The sequence below is a fragment of the Vombatus ursinus genome, unplaced genomic scaffold, assembly GCF_900497805.2.
Source record: "Vombatus ursinus unplaced genomic scaffold, bare-nosed wombat genome assembly UNPS02014812.1, whole genome shotgun sequence".
Lineage (NCBI taxonomy): Eukaryota > Metazoa > Chordata > Mammalia > Diprotodontia > Vombatidae > Vombatus > Vombatus ursinus.
In genome coordinates this window covers 88,079,178-88,099,793 of record NW_020954590.1, presented here as the reverse complement: position 1 = coordinate 88,099,793, position 20,616 = coordinate 88,079,178, and the positions used below count along the sequence as shown (strand labels likewise).

Here is a 20,616-nt window from a genome sequence, read left to right as displayed (position 1 = left end):
GCCTCTGTATGGGGCAACCAACAATCAGTATCTTGTTCAAGAGCAGAAGTCTTAGACGCTAATCCTGCAGCCTCAGACCAGGGCCTCTAAATCAGATGGCGCAGCCCATTCCTCTTTAGGAGAGCACTAGTAAACAGAGGGTTTGGGGTGGGTTTTTGTTCCCCTGACATCCAGCCTAAACTTGCCTCTTTGCACCTTCTCCCCAGTGTCCCTGATTTTGCCCTCTCAGACAAATCTAGTATCTCTTCCTCAAAACCACCTTGCTTGACTTTAGTTAAAGGTCCTTAGGTCTTTGAATACAATCCATCCTTGAATTAAATTTTTGATTAAAGAATCTTTTAATATTGCAGTAATTTGAGAATTAAAGCATATACTGTATTTACTACTAACAGAAGCAATCTTGGCAATGATTCACATGATATAGACATTTGTAAATATGACTTCTGATTTTTTTTTCTGCTTTATATACTTTATCTTAACTTTGTGGCAAGTAACATGAATTTTATGTTACGGCTAAGTTCATTGTCCTGAACCTTTTTTTTTTTTTTTTTGGTAATTATTAGATTCTGAATTTGGAATGAAATCTTCCAAAGGTTTAAAATGCACATATTTAAAAGTAACTGTTTTAACTCATCTGTTTCAATCACAATTTAAAATTTTCCTCTTTTCTGTATATTGATGCTAATTAACATTGTCTTCCATTTTTAAAGCAGAGGTTGGTAAACCAGGTTTCTCTTTTCCAGACTAAACATCCCTAAACTTCAACTGATCTTCCTATGTCTGGAGACCAGACCCTTAACCATTCTGCTGCCCCGCTCTGGTTCTCTGCTCTAGCCTCATTTTCTTCCTGCCACTGTCCTGACTCATAATTGAGGAGATCACTGAACTTGACCCTTGAATCCCTTGCCCTAGTATCCTATCACATTCATTCATGCCTTGCCAAACCCTAACTCTGGATTACCCACAGCCTCTGCCACATAGCTGCCAGTGAGGCTGGAAGTCACACACCTCTGTGCAGACTGACTCCACTACAGAATTGTGTTATATAAGCTAAATTTGGCCTTCCATGCTATGCAGCACAATGTTTATTCTTCCTTGATTGACTATCATAGTCCCTGGAATGGTTATTCTAAACCTTCTCTTCTCCCTCCCTGTATCATTCCCTTCCCCTCCTTTTCAGAAGGAAACACTACCTGTCATGAGCTCCCTCTTCCTTATTCCTCACCTTAAAACTGCTCCATATAATTCACCATGTCATTCCTCTGCTACTTTGGTCCAGTCTCTGAGAAAAAAATGACCTTTCTTGCCAAGGCCAAATACTGTGCTTGTGCCATTGGTCTCATTATTTTAAAAAAATCTCCATGAGTTTGTCTTAACCCTCTCTCATCTTCATTATCTCCTGGCTGCTTCCCCACTGCCTAAAAACATTACCAAGTTTCTCCTCTCCTTCCCAAACCATTTGACCTCCCATCTCTTCTAATTTGTTTATGATGTTCTCTTCTTTCATCTAGGTCATGGATCCATTTGGAGTTTTTCCCGCTGTATTGAGATTGGTCTAAGCCTAATTTCAGCTGTTTTTAGAGTAGTCACAGTAGTTTTTACTGAATAGTGAGTCTTTAACCATATCAATGGAGGTCTATTAATTTATTGAGCACTATGTTATCTATGCTTATTCACTTCATCTGTTACACAGATCAATTTTTTTAACCTGTGTCAAATAGTTTTTGATGATTCCTATTTTATAGTATAGTTTGACATCTGGTACCGCTCGGACCCCTTCCTTCTTGATTTTTTCATTATTTTCTTTGAGAAATTTTGCTTCTCCAGGTGAATTTTGTTATTATTTTTCTAACTTTATAAAATAACCTTTGTTAAGCTGATTAGTATGATAATAAATAAACTTAGGTATTACTGTCATATTATTGTCATTACATTGGTACAACCCAACCACAAGCAATTAATATTTCTTCAATTATTTAGACCTGTCTTTATATCTGTATTTTTTAAACTTATATTCATATAATTCCCATATGTATCTTATAGAGGGTGGGACTCCTAAATATTTTATATAATCCACATTTATTTGATAAAATTGCTTCTATCTCTTCTTGCTAGTTTTAATTGGGAAATAAGATAAAGATTTATGTGGGTTTATTTTGTGTCTTAATTTTTTGATGAGGTTCTTAATTGTTTTAATTGATTTTAGTTGACTCTTTAGGGTTCTCTAAGTAAACCATCACATCATCTGCAAACAATAATTTTTTTTCTTCTTTACTTGTGTATATTCCCTCAATTTATTTTTCTTATCTTGCTTTATCTTTGTTGGAAATTCCTCTAGCATTCCCCACAGATAATGCTGGTTCTTCATTTTAGATGGATAGGAAAGGTCCATTTGTTCTGATGCATTTAAGTTAATGTGCTTTTTAAAAAAAAAAAAAACATAAACAGCAGTTCTAGTTTGACAAAAGCCTTCTGACTGGACTAAAGAGAGGAGGCCAAACTGGAAGTAGATCTGCTAAATTAGCAAATTCAGATTCCTGGTGTACAGATTTGGTTTTTATAACCTTTTGGGTCTGCACGGAGCACACAAGCAATTAGCATTCTGCAACAACTTAAGACTGAAAAGTAAAGTATTTCATGGAAGAGGGAGGAGTTGAGAAAGAGAGAGATAATCTAAGGCAGAAAAGGAGAGTATTTGGAATGCCAGCAGAATGCTTTATTGTCAGAAAAGAAAATGTCCCTTGTTCAAGGGCAAAGAAACAAGGAGAAGAGACCAGATACTTTTATAGTCATGAAACTGCTTTCACTTATATTAAACTCCCACTTATGTTAAATAGCACTGAACTTAAAAGCATCGGAACAAATAGATCTTTGTGGATAGTAGTTAGTAGTTAGTAGTATTGTGTCCCCTGATATAACCTGGGGGTGTATTGTGTGGCTCTGAGGGAGGCAGAATAGACATTTTCAGCCTCTTCTCCCCTCCTTCCACTCCCACCGAGGGAGACTGTCTTCTGGCCAGGAGGGGAAGAAAGAGGTAGAGGGCAGAAGTTGACTGCCCTGCTCTCCTCAATGAGAGTGGGTACCAGGCTAGAATTATATGTGTTTACTCCCCTTAAAGGGAATGAGGTTTTTCAGGTTCAGTCTAACTTCTGATCATCATTTCATTATTGGGAGAAACCAGACCCCCAAGCTTTACATCCAAGACGACCCCTTGACACCAAGTACTGATTCCACAATTAAGGCTCACATAGCAATTAGCCAAGAAACACATTTATCCAAATCATAGCAACACAGAAATCAGAGGAGGTGTACACAGGAGAATGTCTCCTAGGTAATACAAAGTGAAGGAGCTCTCCCATTGGAAGCAAGGTAACTCAGCTTAACCAAGAAAAGGCATCCTAGATCTCACCCAGGGGAAGCTCCCCAAAGTCTCCAGTGTAGTAAACTAGGGACAGGAACATGATGGAGACTTCCAGCTCCAGATGTCTTTCCATATGGAGATAGGGGAAGGGAGAAAATCTCCCTTAATTAATTGCTGGAATACCCTTGTTGACTATCTTTGCTATGCTATTTGCTAAGTAAAGTTCCTTTTGTGAACTGTTCACCTTTGAGGACCTAATTTCATTCCAGCATCGAACCTTAACTAAGAGGATATCAGCCTGAGTCAGACCTGCCGTAATGCCCAGTAGAACTACTTCCCTTTTCATTTTACTTTCATTGGTTTTGTTTGTGAAAAAAATTTCAATTTTTTATAACAAAAATTATTCATTTTATCTTCTGGGATCCTATTATTTAATCACAAACTCTTCTCCTATCTGTAGATCTGGAAGAAGAATAGTTGTTGGCTTCTTCCCAAAGTTTTCCTTTGGCAGCCGGAAGTGGGATTGGCATCCTCCATCCTCTTTCTTGAAGCTGGAAGCCAGAAGCACCCAAAGTCTTAAGAGACACAGTAACTCAAAGAAAGTTTGAGTAAGACTGGAGAGACCCCTTTCTCCCACTCTCTACAACTCCACCCCACCCCTGAACCCCACCGATAAGGAGAGAGTTCCATACCAGTGGGTTTTAGGACTGGGGTTACATTATCTATCTAAAATGAAGAGTTAGTTTTAGACAGTACTGCAGTCCAAGTACAGCAAGTAGGTGTTACAACAGTGGATGAGACCATCAGCTTTACCATGTCCTTGCATAGAGCCTGAAGACTTTCAGTTATTAGGATCACATGGTGGTTGGGATATTTCTACATTGTTAGCCAATGAAGATGTAGTGAAATAACTACACTTGTGCTACCTATTTCCCTCCCTCCCTCCTTCCCCACCTCCATTGCCATTTTGCCCTAACCAATTGATCAAATGTATTTACTATCATAGGTGTCTCATGATTCCGTTGTTTTCATTTCAAAGTTTTTATTCAGCTCTGGCCTTTTCATAAAGATGCTTAAAAGTCAATTTTTCATTTCTAGAATTATATCCAATTTTGCAGGATAAGTTATTCTTGGTTGTAAGGCTTTATCTTTTGTCTTCTGTAGTATCATGTTTCAAGACTTTCTCTTCTTTGTAGTAGTTGCTGCTAAGTTTTATATGATCCTGAATTTGGTACTTGACTGACTCCTTGGTACTTGAACACTTTCTGGATGCTTGCAATATTTTTTCTTTAACCTGGAAGCTTTAGATTTGGTCTATGACATTCCTGTCTACTTTCAATTTGTAGTTTTTCCTCAGGAAGTCATCAGTGGATTTTCACTTTGCCCTCTGATTCTAACAGACCTGGACAGTCTTCTTTTATGATTTTTAAAAAAATATAATGTCACAGTTTTTATTGTTGTTGTTGTTTGGTCGTAGTTTTCAGAGAGCCTAATGATTCTTAAATTTTCACTCTTCAACTTGTTTTCCAAGTCAAGCTGGGGACAGCTTGTTAGTAGATACTTTACATTTTCTATTTTTCCCAATCTTTTGATTTTATTCTAATATTTTTGGTTGTCCCCAGGAGCCATTGAGTTCTGTTTGCTTCATTCTATTTTTCAGAGAGTTGACTACTTAGGTAAAGTTTTCTCCCTTCTGTTATTCATCTTCTTACCAATTATCTCTTATACAATACTTACTTTACTTAAAATGTCATTTACATTTTGCTTAATTTATTCCAGTAACTTTTTTATTCCTTGTGTCCACAGAATTTTTTCCCCTGAGATTTTGTTTATACTTGTGGAAGAATTAAGCTCTTATTTTGTGTTTAGCTCTTGGGCGTCACTTAGATTATAGTATTTCTTCATCATGTTTGATGTTTTCTTGTCGTTAGTCTAGTTCATAATTACTATTGTTTCTTTTTGTATATCTTGAACATCATTCAATCTGGTGCCCTTTTTCTTTATTTTTCCCTAGTTTAGTTCTTATTTTATTTTTCAAATAGTAAGCATTTATTTTCTGTCCTTCCCACCCTTCTCTCCTATTTGAGAAAAAAAAAACAAACCTGATATAAAAATATGCATAGACAACAAAACAAATCCCCACATTGTACGTGTCCAAAAATGTATGCCTCATTTTGCCTCTTAAATACATGACCTCTCTGTCAGGAGATGGGTAACACAGGTTATCGATCACCAGTCCTCCAGAATCATGGTTGGTCATTTCATTAATCAGAATTCTTGTTTTTACAATGTTGTTATTACTGTATCAATTGTTCTCCTAGTTCTGCTCCCTTCGCTCAGCATCAGTTCATTCAAGTCTTCCCAGGTTTTCCTGAAACCACTCCCTTCATCATTTCTTACAGGACAATATTATTCCATCATATTCATATACTATAACTTGTTCAGGAATTCCTCAGTTGATAGGTTACCTCCTCAATTTCCAATTCTTTGCTACCATGAAAAGAGCTGCCATAAATATTTTTGTACATATGAGTCCTTTTTGTTTGTCTTTGATCTCTTTGGAATATAGAGTAGATGTATAACTGGATCACAGTTTAATGACTTTTAGAACATGGTTCCAAACTGCTTTGCAGAATGGCTAGACCAGTTCACAACTCCACCAATAGTGCATTAATGTCTTTGTTTTCTCACAGTCCTTCCAACATTTGTCATTTTCCTTTTTTTTTGAAGATTATCTTTGCCAATCAGTCAAAAGGTGATATACATGAGTATAAGGTAGAAACTCTTCATTGCTTTAATTTGCATTTCTCTGATTATTAGTGATTTATAGCACTTATTCATATGACTATTGAAAATTTGAATATCTCCTTTGAGAATTGCATATTCATATCCTTTGGTGAGGGTGGGGGGAAGGAAGGAATCAGTATTTATTAAGCACCTACTATGTTCCAGGCACTGTGCTAAGTACTTTAGAAATATTATCCCATTTGATCCTCACAACAAGCCCGTGAGGTGCTATGATTCCCTATTTTATAATTGACAAAAATGAGGCAGAGAAAAGTTAAATGACTTGCGGAGGTTCATACAGTTAAGGGTAGGAGTCTGGATTTGAACTCAGGTCTTCCTGACTCCAAGGTCAACACTCCATATACTTTGCCACCTAACTGCTTCTCCTTTGACCATTTATCAATTGTGGAATGGTTCTTATTATATCTTGGAAATGAGACCTTTGACAGAGAAATTTGTTGCAAAGGTTTTTTTCTTCCTGGTGTGATAGAAGTACTATCTACAAGGGTTCCTCCCTTCTCCCTCAGCATGGATTAAGCTAGTTCTTCCCTGGAAGGAGATAAGCTATTCTCAAGCCCCAATTATCTAAGGGTGCTGAGAGTCAAGCTGGACCTCATATAACTCTCTGGTAGCTTCTTGTCATGTTTAAGTGGCGTCCTAGTCAAGGTCATAAAAAGGCCCATATACATGGAGTCAGAGCCCTTCAGACTTGGCAGATGCTCCCAAATACTGTATTGATGACCAGATGTGTTTCCATTTGGAGACAAGGGGAGGGGAGAAACTCTCCCTTAATTAATAGCTGTAATGCTCTTGTTGAATGTCTTTTCTATGCTGTCACTAAGTAAACCTCCCTTTGTGAATTGTTGACCTGTGAGGACCTAATTTCATTCCAGCATCGAACCTCAACTAAGAGCAGTTCAGCCTGAGTCAGATCTGCCCTAATACCCAGTTTAACTACTTCCCTTTTCATTTTACTTTCATTGGTTTTGTTTGTGAAAAAAAATTCAATTTTTTGTTACAAAAATTATTCATTTTGTTTTCTGGGATCCTATCATTTGATCACAGACTCTTCGCTTATTCATAGATCTGAAAGGAGAAATTTCTTTTTTTGTTCCCCTTATTTTTTATGATGTGATCTTTTGTATTTGCCATGGATCCATTTGGCATATGGTGTGAGATATTGTTCTATACCAAATTTATGCTAGACTTCTTTCCAGTTTTTCCAGCAGCTTTTGTTGAATGTAGAGTCCTGGCCCGGTAGCTGGGATCTTTGGGTATGACAGTGGGTATAACAGTGAAAAACATGACCATGTATATCTTCAGGCTTTATGCTCCAAGAAGACAAAAGAACTTGAATCACTAAGAAGCTCTAATTTAGTATCAAGCACAGTGGATTCACTTTGGAAAGTACATTGTGGTCAAAAGCTAGACATGCCTGTCCATCTACAGTTGCAATCTAATCATCCTGCCTGCATGCCAGGCAATTCATTCAGAAAGAGCTAAGCAAAGTCAAAGTTAGAAATCTAACCTTTGAAAGTAAACTAAGGGAATAGGAAGTAAAAAATAGAGGTAGATTTGCTTCTATGTATTGTATAACTAATCTGTTCTGTAGACCCCTCTGCTTTTTAATCAATACAAAACTATTTTGATGATCACTACTTTTTAATATAGTTCGAGGCCTTTTTCTGCTGAGCCTATTTCTTCCCACTTTTTCATTATTTCCCTTGAGATTCTTGATCTTTTGGTCTTCCAGATGTAATTTTTTTCTAGTTATATAAAGTAATCCTTTGGTATTTTAATTGATACAGTATTGAACAAGTAAATTAATTTTGATAATATTTTTATTATGTTGGTTCAGTCTACCCATAAGTAATTAATATTCCTCCAATTATTTAGATCTACCTTTATTTCCATAATGTGTTTTGTAGTTGTATTCTCTTATATGTGTCATGGTGGGTAAATTCCCAAGTGTTTTCTACATTATTGATTACTTTAAATGGAATTTCTGTATCTCTTCCTGCTGAGTTTTGTTGGTAGTACACAGAAGTACTGATGATTTATATGGTTTTATTTTTGTCCTGCAACTTTGCTGAAATTATTGTTTCAATTAATTTTTAGTTGACTCTCTAGGGTTCTCTAAGTAAACAATCATTTCATCCTCAAAAAGCAATAATTGTTTTCTTTTTGTCTATGCTTATTCTTTTGATTTCTTTCTCTTGTCTTATTGCTATAGTTCACATTTCAAGCACAATTTAAGGTAGTAGTGGTGATAATGGACATCTTTGCTTTCTTCCTTATTTTATTGGAAAGGTCTCTAGTTTATATCCATTATGTATAATGCCATAGTGTCTTTTGAGTTGAGGAAAACCAGGCTCCTCCATGACCTTTTACATTGCTGTTTTAACCAAAAGGGTTTTTTTTAATATTCATAACTATTCCATTATATCCATATCCATTTTGTTTTTCCATTCCCCAACTGATGGGCAGGCGTTTATGTCCTCTTCTCTTAGAGCCAAGATGTCAATCTAAGTCCAAATTCAGTGCCCTTGCACAAGAATGCCTCAATAAATCAGTCGTATAGGAAGAAGGAAAGATAATGGATAGACAACCTGAACTAGGTGCTGGTCTCCACCAAAAAAATGTAACCAGAGAACAAAAGGATAACCTTCTAACAGAATGAATAAATTTCTTATAGAACATTTATGGGGAAATATGGATAAGAATCATCTAGCATGACAAAGTGTGACAGGATTGTGATATGAATTAGTAGATTTACCTACACTGATGAGGTCAGGGATTCACTGAAATATTATTTGTGGGGATAAAGAGACAAAACGGATTCATGGCAAATTGTGGGAAATAGTCAGACATCTACTTTGCTGATTTCATCATCTAATCTAAGGTAAATAGGTTGATGTTAGTAAGCTGGAGGGAAAGAGTCTTCTCACACTGTCATCATCATCCTCACCACTAATTAGTAGTTATTAAATGTTACAATTCAAGGGTGTTATTTGAGCATTACTCATATGTGTTAATGAATAACTCTCTGACTTCATCCGATAGTTCAAGCAAATGAACAGCCTAGTTCACAGCCAGGCATGAAAATTGGTCTGTTGTCTCAAAGACTGGCCATTTGACTGCTTGGCTATTCCTAGAGTGGACTTAGTGAAATGTACAGAGGCAGAGAGAGGAATTAGAGTTTTTACACAGAGGCAGCCTTTATTAGCAGCCTTCATCAAAAACAATAAACTTTAGATATTCAGGTATATTTGAAACATACAGAGGACTTCACAGTAGGCCATAGATGAGAAATATTTGAAATGGGTTTAAATTAGGTGCTTAACACTACAATATTCAGCTGTGCTGCCAACCTTCCTACTGTTCCCCCTCCTCCAATTGCAAGACCATCACCATCACCACCACCACACCTCTCTATTGATTATCCCTCAGCCAGCAGCTTGACCATTTAACAGAGGGAAATCCTTCATCCCACCTCCACCCTAGCCGAATTCCCAGACATGCCTGTGGCCCCTGCAGAACACACAGGAAAGAAAAGTGGAGTTACAATTCCATCTTCAAATTTAGGAATATCAAAATCATGTTAATTCACATTTAAATAATGATTTAAGTTTTGCGTAGTACTTTACCTTCTTCCCTACTTTTGCATAAACCCACCAAAACCTTCCAGAGTTGGACTAGTTCTGTAAGGCAATAGAAGAACTTCAGTAGAACATGTGTATGTATGTATGTATGTGTATATATGTGAATACGTATGTATTCACATGTATATATATACATATACATACATATATTCCTCTTTTAGATGTGGGAGCCGAGAAGAAACCAGAGTAACCTCCTGGACCCTGAAACAATATCTTAACAACCTGTCAGCCTGAGAATATTACAGATTTTTAGAGTTGGGAGGGACCCAAAAGATAATTTATTCCAATACCCTTCTTGTTACCTTTGTGGAAATTCAGATATGTGTGTGGCTTAGGCCAAAGATTTGGTTATCAACAGAGCCACAATGAGACCCCTTTCCATAAGCAGATTTCTCCTGTTTGCTTAGAGGGAGGTTGTAAAGCCTTAAGTTGCAGCCTATATGTGGGCCAGCAATTCAAGGAGATCATTACCACTTAAGCAAACTTTAAGTGCAGGGCACATTAAGTGCCTTTAAATTTTTTAAATTTCATTTTAGCATTTGTACTATTTGGGATTTAGAGTTTTATTACTTTGTACCAAAATAATTATGTTACCTGTTTGTTATTTTTAAAGAAAGTGTTCTGGGAGTTTTGCCTTAGTTTGTTTCTCAAAACACCAATTAAGACTTAAGCCAAAAAAAGATTCTATCTCTATCTCACATTAAAGCTATTTGTCCTTGTTCCCCCGGAGCCAGGAACATGTACCATGGGCCAGTTGGGAGGGTACTTATTGTTTTTTGTTTTTTAACATAGCTTGGGGCAAAGGGATGACTCTGTAGTAATATTTTGTTAAATTGCTTATACTTTCAGCAGGGACCCCTTTCCTTTGTCTATTCAGACCTTTCATCAGGTGAGAAGGGAGTTCTTTGTGTAGCTGATGGAATGCATTCGTTCATTCAACTGCACATGTATTGAAGTCTTCTATGTGCATACCTAGTACTCAATACACGAGGCATTCCATCTCCCTACTGTGGCTATTTTCACTAGCTGTTCCCCAAGCATGGACTGTTTCCCCTTCTCATCTCTGCTTCCCAACTTCCCGGACTTCCTTCAAGTTCCAGCTACAGTCCTACCTTCAACAGGAGGCCTTTCCTGATCCCTCTTAATTCTGGTGATTATCTACAATTAATATGTGTATAGCTTGTTTGTAGATAGTTATATATTGTCTTTTCCATTAGATTATGAGCTCTCTGAGGGTAGGAACTATCTTACCTTTCTTGTATCCCCAGCACTTAGTACATTGCCTTAATGTTTATTGTTTTAATATTTATTATAGGTGCTTAATGTTTATTGACTGACTGCATGGAACACCAGAAATAAACCCTTTGTTAAGTGGAAGTTAGGGCAGCTAGGTGGTACAGTGGATAGAGTTCCAGGCCTGGAGTCAGGAAAACTCATCTTCCTGAGTTCAAATTCGGCCTCAGACACTTACTAGCTGTATGATCTGGACAAGTGCCTTAACCCTGTTTGCCTCAGGTTCATCATCTGTAAAATGAGCTGGAGAAGGAAATAGCAAACCACTCCAGTATCTCTGCCAAGAAAATCCCAAATGGATAATAAAGAGTCAGGCACAACTGAAAAATGCCTAAAGTCAATAAGTGGAAATCGTGGCCTACCTCCTTCTTGGAAGCATGGCCACCTTTATATCGCAATTTGTGAGCCAAATTTTCCTATCCATCTATTATTCCATCTTTCTGCTCTGTGCCCAGGGGTCGCAATATAGAGAAAGATGTGATCTATAGCAAAGATACCTCTGAATCCAGATGAGGTTGAAAACTCAAGAGCTTGAGTTACATTTACCAGCAGGGGGCAACATATAACCAAATTGCTAACTAGCCTTCACCCTTTCCCTAGGGACTGTGTGGAAGGGTTATGTGGTAGCTGAAATTACCCCTGGATTAGGCAGTGTACTAGCCACATGTTTACTCACAAGAAAGGTCAGCAGTGAGTTGTATTAATGATGGACTCACACTACTTTGTGCTCAGCACTCACTGGAGTTGTGAAAGCAGTGTAATTCAAGGGAGTGCTTTTAAGAGATTTTTGTGTTTTTCCAAGTAGATTCCATGTTATACAAAGGGTGTGTGCTTATAAAATCATATTACATTTGCAAATAGTAGCTACATATACATAATCATAAAATGATATGTTGTGCTTAGATAACATCATTAATTTTCTCAAGCACCAGAAAGACCGCAGTGAATTTTGACAGAAAGGCAGATGGATTGGCGTTTTGGCTCAGCCACTTAATAACTATTTGACCTTAGACAAGTCAATTAGTTTCCCAGGGCCAGTTTTCTCATCTATAAAATGGTAAAAATCATGTTTGCCTTGCCTAGCTGGATAATTGTTAACATTGCTTTGTAAACTGCAAAGCACCATATAAATGTGAGCTGTTGCTATCTTATCTATTATCAAATCCTCACTAGATCCTACAAGTGGGCAGGGTTGGGTCTAAATCCCAGGTCTTCCGACTCCCAAAAACGAAGGGCCCTTTCTATTATGTACTTTACTGAAGCTAAAACATTTCCCAGGATCTTATGAGCCTAAAAACATAAAAATGTGTATTTAGCAATTGAATGTAGTTCCAAGTGGTAAATAAGAAATGATAACAAGAGAGATATTTAATGTTTAAAGGAATAATTTTTTTGAGAGAAAAACAATTAAACCCTTTTAAAACAATTCATTTTTACTCCTGTACAATTTTGGAGATTATTTTTGTCCTCTACTCATTACTTCCCTCCCACCTCTCCTGCTGAAATATGAATGAAGTAATTGAATCAGAAAATGGACAGAACTTCACTCCCTAAGATAGATACTCTCTCCCCTAATGTGTATCGCTGAGCTTTTCTTTCTTTCTTCAAAATGAAACCAGTTCCAAAACAAACCAGGAAAAGAAGTTTGTGAAATTTAGGGCCTGAAAGTAAGCATTTCTGTCTCTGCCTGTGTCCTTAAGCCTCTGTATATCTCTGGCATGTCTTTCCTTGTTTCTAGTCCAGGTAATCTAAAACTGCAAAGCCCCTGCAGCATGGTCAGTGGCAGGTAATAACTTTACAGCAAAATGTAAGTCACAGCTCAAAATAATTGACCCAACTTAATGTAAGGTCTAATGCGGCAAAGTAAGTAAGTGGAGGGAGTTAGGAGGGAGAGAGGGGAGAAATCAAGGAGCAAATGCAAGTCCCAATTTTTGAAATGGTGATTTAGACCTTTCAAATGATACTTTAAGAGGATGCTTTGTGATGAGATGCCCTTTAGCCTCACATTTATCCTATTCTTCTGCTGCTGGAAAGTCAGTGAAAGCCAGCTACCTGCCAGCTACCTGTTCTTTGTGTACAAGCCTCAGGTGCCCCATCCCCAACAACAATCTGCAATGATGTCATTAACACCTTGCAACCCAAACCCACTGGGAGTGAGTTGGGAAATCCCTCTGGCAGCAAGGGGTCATGAGAGAATGGCCTCTGTTGACAAATTTTTCTTAAATTCTCCCCTAAACGTTTTCTTTTAATATCAGTGGCTGTTCTTGTGACTGCTTTTAGTTATTAGAGGAAAAAAGAGATAGATATGCCCCTCACTGACTCCTGGTTTTAGACTTGGAGCTGGCAGAAGTTTGATTCAGTAAGGGCACACTGGTCCTTCAAACCTTCTAGGCCCCAATAGTGTCTCGGCGGAGGAGTAGGGGTGAGGGGGGAACAAGGTACACTCTGTAAGCCTTTGTCTAATTGAATCTGTTTCATTAGCAAGTCTACTCAAAGAGAGTCTGCATGCTCAGAAAATTACATTGCAACCACCTGTGCCTAACCTCAAAATAAAGCATAAATGAGAAAGGGATTCCTGGGGTTTCGCAACATTGTTGGGGCTCTTTCCTTCAAGAATCGCTCCACTTGCCAGGCACACTGCTGTTGCTTCCAGAAGGACCCATGGACCTGAGCGAGCTGGATATCTAGGAGTCTGTGGTATAGCTGCGGGCTTCTCTGATTAGTTGGGTTTTCTCATTTGCACAGGTGGGCTGGAGGGTGATGGGGAAGTCTGCCTCTAAAAGAAACAAAGCAACATCCTCTTCATTAGATTTCCTTTCAAGGACAACTGATAGATGTATTTCAAGAGAAATCAATTAGGTATATATACACATATATAAACACATGCATATATATACTATACACATACATACATATATATACATACATATATGTTACATATAGGGGCAGCTGGATAGAGTACTGGACTTGGAGTCAGAAAAACCCGAGCTCAAATGTGACCTCAGACATTTACTAGCTGGGTAACCCTGGGCAAGCTATTTAATCCTGTTTGCTTCAGTTTCCTTAGCTGTAAAATGAGCTGGAGAAGGAAAAGGCAATCTACCCCAGTATCTTCGCCAAGAAAACCTCAAAAAGAAGTCATGGAGCGTCAGCAACACATGCGTTATATATATAAAATACTATCTATCCATCTATCTAAAATACATTCTGGATATTCTTCCATTTGTTGGTTCCCTATGGAAAAGACAATATTTGTTGGCATAATTTGTCCTACTGCCCAGCTCTACATTTTCCTGATACTCTCATTCCCTAACCTCAAAGCATCACAGAATTTTAGAAGGAGCTATCTATTCCACCCCCCACACATACCCCTCCTTCACCCTTTTATTTTACTGATAAGAAAACAGGTTCATAGAAAAATGACTTGCCCTAGGTCACACAGCTGGTTAGAAGCAAAGTTGGGACTCAAGTCAAGTGAACAAGCATTAATTAAAAGCCTACTATGTGTTGGGTATTTTGTAAGCCCTGGGACTATAAAGAAAGGCAAAAAAAAAGTGCCTGCCCTCAAGGAGCTCCCATTCTAATGACAGAGACAACATACAAACAACCCTGTACATACAAGATCTCTAGGATAAATTGGAGGAAATCTGGAGGAAAGGTACTAGCAGTGGAGTAGGGTGGGGTGCGAGAGGAGAACTGAGAAAAACCTCTGGCAAAAGGAAGATTTTGAGCTGTCTTGAAGAAAGCCAGGGAAGTCAGGAAGTAGAAATGAGAAAGAAGAATATAACCAGGCCTAGGGGCAGACAAACCAGTGAAAATGTATGGGATCTGGATATGGAGTGTCCTTTTCAAGAAATAGAAAGAAGCCAATGACTAGAACCAAGTCTGGAAGGGCATTTGTGGCATTATGTGGGTCCTCACCTATATATATTATCGTTTTAGATTCCCATCACCATTTACTAAAGAACATTGCCAAAGTAAGTCATCAGCATTATCCCTTGGAGTCCAGTTTTATCTCTAGCTCTTTTCTAGAATTTTATCTCGTGAATTTCTAGGCATCTTTATTGCTCTTCTTTCAACCATTTGGTGACTCTCTTAAGGTAGCTAGATTAGTTGATATGCAAATGTGATTCTCCTTCAATCTTTTTCAGTTAACTTTTTTGATTAGATTTGTGAGGCTCCAAGGCAAACACACTTTTACCTGCCCTTATTAGGTGCATGCTATCCTTGACAAGACTCTGCCATGCACATATTTTAGTTCCTGGTCCAGAAATCCAAATTAAGTTCAAAGATGCCATTTTCTTAACCAACTGCTTCTCAAATCTGCCTTTCACTTTTGAAACATTTGTGTTTGAATAGCAACTGTAATGAAAATACCACCTGTGCCCCTAAGACCTTTAGTCTTTTTGCCTAAGACTTCATAATCTTTAACTATGTTTTCTAGATTTCTTCTGGCAGTGTAATCAAGAGTGACTCACCAAAAGTTGGTATTAGTCATCAGGCTTGACAAGCCCTGGGAAGCCCTGTCACATCCTGCTCAGATACCCTGAGAAGACAGCATACTTCTGAATTGTTATTTGTAAGATCAACGATAACTGACTCAGTACCCCTAAACGGGGAGTTAGCAGCCACCTAGTGCTCATTTTTTTTCCTCTTAACCTGGGATCCATGAACTTTTTTTTTAATTGATAAATATGTTTCACTTACAATCACTTTTTTTCATATTGCTTTAAATTTCTATTTTATGCAATTGAAAATATCATTTTGAGGATCATAGGTTTCACCAGACAAGATTAAGAACCACTACCCCAAACCTTTACTGTATGATTTCTCAACTGAAGGTGCCTGTGTATTATTCCTTGGAATTATGATTCCATCTGTTTCCTCCTCAGAGTCTAGTTCAGTTCTCATTAGGGAGAGCCTCATATTTATGCAGGCCTGTCCTTCTAATTGGGGCATGGCTGGGCTTCAGGCTGTGGCCAAGCACACAGAAAGAGAATGGTAAGCCTGGGGAAGGAGGGGATGAGCATGCCTAACATGAGAGAGGTGACTCTTCATGACACCTCACCTCCCCACTTATGCTTTTGAACACTTCTCACTCTCTTCAGGTAGTTACTGCATCAGACAACCATAACGATTGGTTTTCCTCTCTGCCCAAAGGGCTATAAAACTGTGCTTGATCCAGCAATACCACTGCTAAGTCTATAACCTGAAGACATAAAAGGGGGGGGAACCTATTTGTACAAAAATATTTATTTTTATTTTTTTGGGGGGGGTGAGGCAATCAGAGTTAAGTGACTTGCCCAGGGTCACTACAGAAATATTAATAGCAGCTCTTTTTGTTGTGTCTAAGAACTAGAAATCAAAGGGATGACCATCAACTGGGGAATGACTAAACAAGCTGTGGTATGTGATTGTGATGGAATATTATTGTGCTATAAGAAGTGACAAGCAGGATGATTTCAGAAAAACCTGGAAAGACTTACATGAACTGATGCAAAGTGAAGTAAACAGAATCAGGAAAACATTATATACAGTAACAGCAATATTGTTCGATGAAGAACTATGAATAACTTGGCTATTCTCAGCAATACAATGATCCAAGACGATCCCAAAGGACTAATGATGAAGCATGCTATCCACCACCAGAGAAAGAAATGATTGTTTGAATACAGACTGAAGCATGTTATTTTTCACTTTCTTTCATTCTTTTTCTTAATTTCAAGTCTTATATAAAGTGACTAAAAAGGAAATGTTTTACGTGATTGCACATGTATAACCTATATCTGATTGCTTCCTGTTTCAGGGAGGGAGGAGGAAGGGAGGGATAGAATTTGGAACTCAAAACTTAAAAAAAAAAAACCCAAATGTCAAAAAAAATTGTTTAGCTTGTAATTGGGTTAAAAAAATAAAGTGTATTAATTTTTTTAAATGATTGGTTTTCCTTTTGCTAGCAAGGATCTGTTTATGTCCATGGTGAATATCAGTGGTAACATCACTCCCAGCCCTCTCCTCTCCATGTCAACAAGAGGAAGGAAGCAGCAAGAACCACAAAAGAAATAGTTCTTAGTGGGCATAACTAGAAGTCCAGTGGGCACAAGGGATTAGCCTTAGGCAAAGCTGTTAAAAAATTGAAATTCATCTTTGTGTCATACATACATACAAACACACCCTTCTCCTTATCTCTCTACCCTTTGTTCATACTCTAACCCTATAGAATTTTTTCCCTCTACCCTTCAGCTTGGTACAATGGAATAAGTTTAGCTCTCCAGAGAGAAGACCTGGGTTCAAACCCCAAAGGTTGTATAATGCTAATAAGGGTGGGATTTTTGCCTAGACTTTCCTAAAGTGTGAAAACTTTGGATAGATATGGGTATGAAAATTAGAAATGGAATAATTGGCAGGATGGAAATGGAAAAGGATTCTCCAAGGTAGCTGCCATCTTTGAATATACACTGCTTTCCTAGTGGGCTAGGCGCATGAAGCACATTTGTACTGTGGTCAACAGCAGGAAGACAGACCTTCAGGTCTTCTTTCTGATGTTTTGGGAAAGGCTTGTGAGTTTATTACTTTAAGAAGTTCCCCTAAGGTCTGGGTGGACTGCATCATTTCATGTTGTTCACTGGTGCCTTAGCAACCCATGATTGATATTTTCATATAGAGGAAGATAATGTAATTTAGCTTCATTACAGCTCTAGCCCCTACATAGGGCTTAAAAATTATTACTTTCTCTGAATTCTGAGATGATGGGGGGATATGACCCCTTCTGTCACAGTGAGTAAATGTCACGGTGAGCCTCACACATAAAATATAGAGAGAATTTAATATCTTGGCCAAGAGCAGGAGTCTAATTACACACCATACGGCATGACCTCAGTGGTTAGAGAACAGTTTGGGTTCTTTCCAGGGGGAAAAGCAAGAGTGAGTAAGCTGTAAACATATTTTTGTGTGTGCTGCAGCTGACATCTTGGGAACAAGGTCACACTACAACTGCTTCTCCTTTAGAGGCCATATCAAAAAAGTGGGAGGAGAAGGAATGGAATCAAGGAGGTGGAGGGTGATGACTCCATGAAGATGATATTTTATTGCACTTTGATTGAGGATTTTTGTTGTCCAATAATTTCCCCTTTGGGAAATTCAATTCAGGTTTATATTTATTAAATACCTACCATGTGAAAGGCCAATAAACCTCATACACACACACACAGACACACACACACACACACACACACACACACACACACAAGCACTGTAGTGATTAGAGAGTCAGAGCTAGTATTATCAGGAAAACCTGCTGTTTGAGACCTGCCTTGGGCTGTGTGAACCTAGGCACCCTCTAAAGGAGCCAGTCATTGCCAGTCATTCTGACTTTGGCCTCCTACTGTTCTTCCAATGACTCAGGAAGAGAGAGTGAGACTGACAACTTTGTGCAACTCTGCCTCACTCAAATCCAATTCACAAGCAAGTCAAGACATCACGATGGTACTCTTGGAAAATGAAAGATAAGCAACAACAACCAACTGGCATTGCTAGAGAGTTTCCTCATTTTGGGAGTTCCCTAGATCAATGAAATCCCAAATCCAGTCCCTATCCCTATGTGAAAACGACTATGCTGGATACTGGAGGTACAAGGATAAAAATGTAGCCCAATTTTGGTTCTCAAGAATCCTGTGTTCTGATGAGGAGGGAACTGCTTTGAGGTTTGCAAATCACTTTACATGCAAGCTCTCATTTGTTCCTCATAACAAGGCTGTGAAACAGTTTATCCTCACTTTACAGATGAAGAAACTGAGGCTGAGATAAGTGTTTTGCCAAGGATCACTTAACTACTAAGTGTCTGAGGAGAGATTTGAGCCCAGGACCTAGATCTTCCTGGGTACAACATATACACAAAGAAGGACAACACAGATCTGGGGAGCAGTCACCTTGCAACCTGCTGTCCTTGTCTATGAAGATGATCCTGTTGACTCAGAATCAACAGAGCCCATCTTGAAACATGGTTGTTTCCTCCAGTGATGGTGGTAGGTCATCTCTAAACCATCCACACACTCTCCTTAGGTCCCTTCCCATCCAACAGCATGACTCTTCAACACAACATGGCAGGCCAGGGTAAAGGATATAGTGTGTGTCTGCCAGAGGAAGTTCGTCACTGTGCGAAGCTAGATGGTTGTCTTGAGACCTGGCCATGGTCTTCCCAGCAAAATCAACCGCAAAAAAGCAGGCTGCTAGCACAGACACTAGACTCCTGACTCCCATTCCAGTGCTCTTTCTATTATAATAAATGTGGAAGCCTAAGTAGAATCGGCTCTCAGGACTGCTTATGAATTTAAAATTATATGGCCAACCTCTCCCACTGACCAGAGAGGCCAGGTATGTAAAGACTGCAGTATATGAAGAGGTTGCAGGTAATACCTGGCAGAGACATCTGTAAAGAGAGCATTACAGGCTAATAACAACAGAAGGCAGCTAGGTGGCACAGTGGATAGGGCAGTGGGCCTGGAGTCAGGAGGACCTGAGTTCAAATGCCACCTCAGATGCTTACTAACTGTGTGACCCTAGGCAAGTCACTTAACTCTGTTTGCCTCAGTTTCCTTATCTGTAAAATGAACTGGAGAAGGAAATGGCAAACTACTCCAGTGTCTTTTCCAAGAAAACCCCAAATGGGATCATGAAGAGTCAGTTATAACTGAACAACAAGTAGCAGAAGTCTTCCCCCCCCCAAAAAAGGATTATAAATCAATTAAAATTAGAAGTCTTAAGGAAGCTTGAGGCAGCTGGAAAATATTTCCAATTGTATCATGTAAGTCAATGGGGAAAAAATAGGATTTGATATTCCAAACATTGATTTGTGTGGATTGAGGAGTATGTGTATAGTACATTCCATCATGTCTTTAGCAGGCAGATGTCAAGCATCAGAATTGAAATTAGAAGCTGATGTCTATAGTTAGCTCCTGTTCAGCCTTGTATGGCATGGGGAGACAAGGAAGTGCTAAATGGATGTCGTCATTGGCAGCCCTGAGAGCTCATCCTATTTGGGCTTTACTTTTGCAGATTAGAGTCTTTGAATAACAGGTTCACACGCACAAATGTTTTTTTCAAAATCATTGTGAAGTGTAGAAATGAAATCATCTGTGGTCATTACAGGCTGGCATAAGCAAAGTGTGATTTGTGGTTGTTATTTGTACTCAAGACAAAAATCTCAGACTTCCTTTGAAAGAATGAGCCAGATAATTCAGGTAAAAGCATTCCAGCCCTCCCTTAGGAGCACCCTATATAGGCTGATGGAAATCTCCTTTCACTGGTGATAGACACTGATTATTCTGTTCTTGTAACACCCTCCCCTAATGTAGGTTATAAAGGAGTAGTTTGATGGGAGAAAAGGAAGTGAATTCAAAGGAATAAATTTCGAATAATAGCCTGTCTGGAGAAATCTCTATTTGGAATCTTCCAATGACCATCTAGATGTTGTTTAAACTAGAAAAACAACTATAGCCACCCAAATCATGCAGTGGA

General features: G+C 38.5%; 1 protein-coding gene across 1 annotated transcript in view; it reads right to left on the bottom strand.

The window, feature by feature from the left end:
- Nucleotides 1–13,787: 13,787 nt before the first annotated feature.
- The window catches only part of LOC114053736 (dnaJ homolog subfamily C member 5B-like), a 44,417-nt gene continuing 37,588 nt past the window's right edge, over nucleotides 13,788–20,616 (bottom strand). The window contains exon 4 of the mRNA XM_027876873.1: nucleotides 13,788–13,879. Coding sequence (XP_027732674.1) covers nucleotides 13,788–13,879 — 92 coding nt within the window. The remainder of the gene's footprint in view (nucleotides 13,880–20,616) is intronic.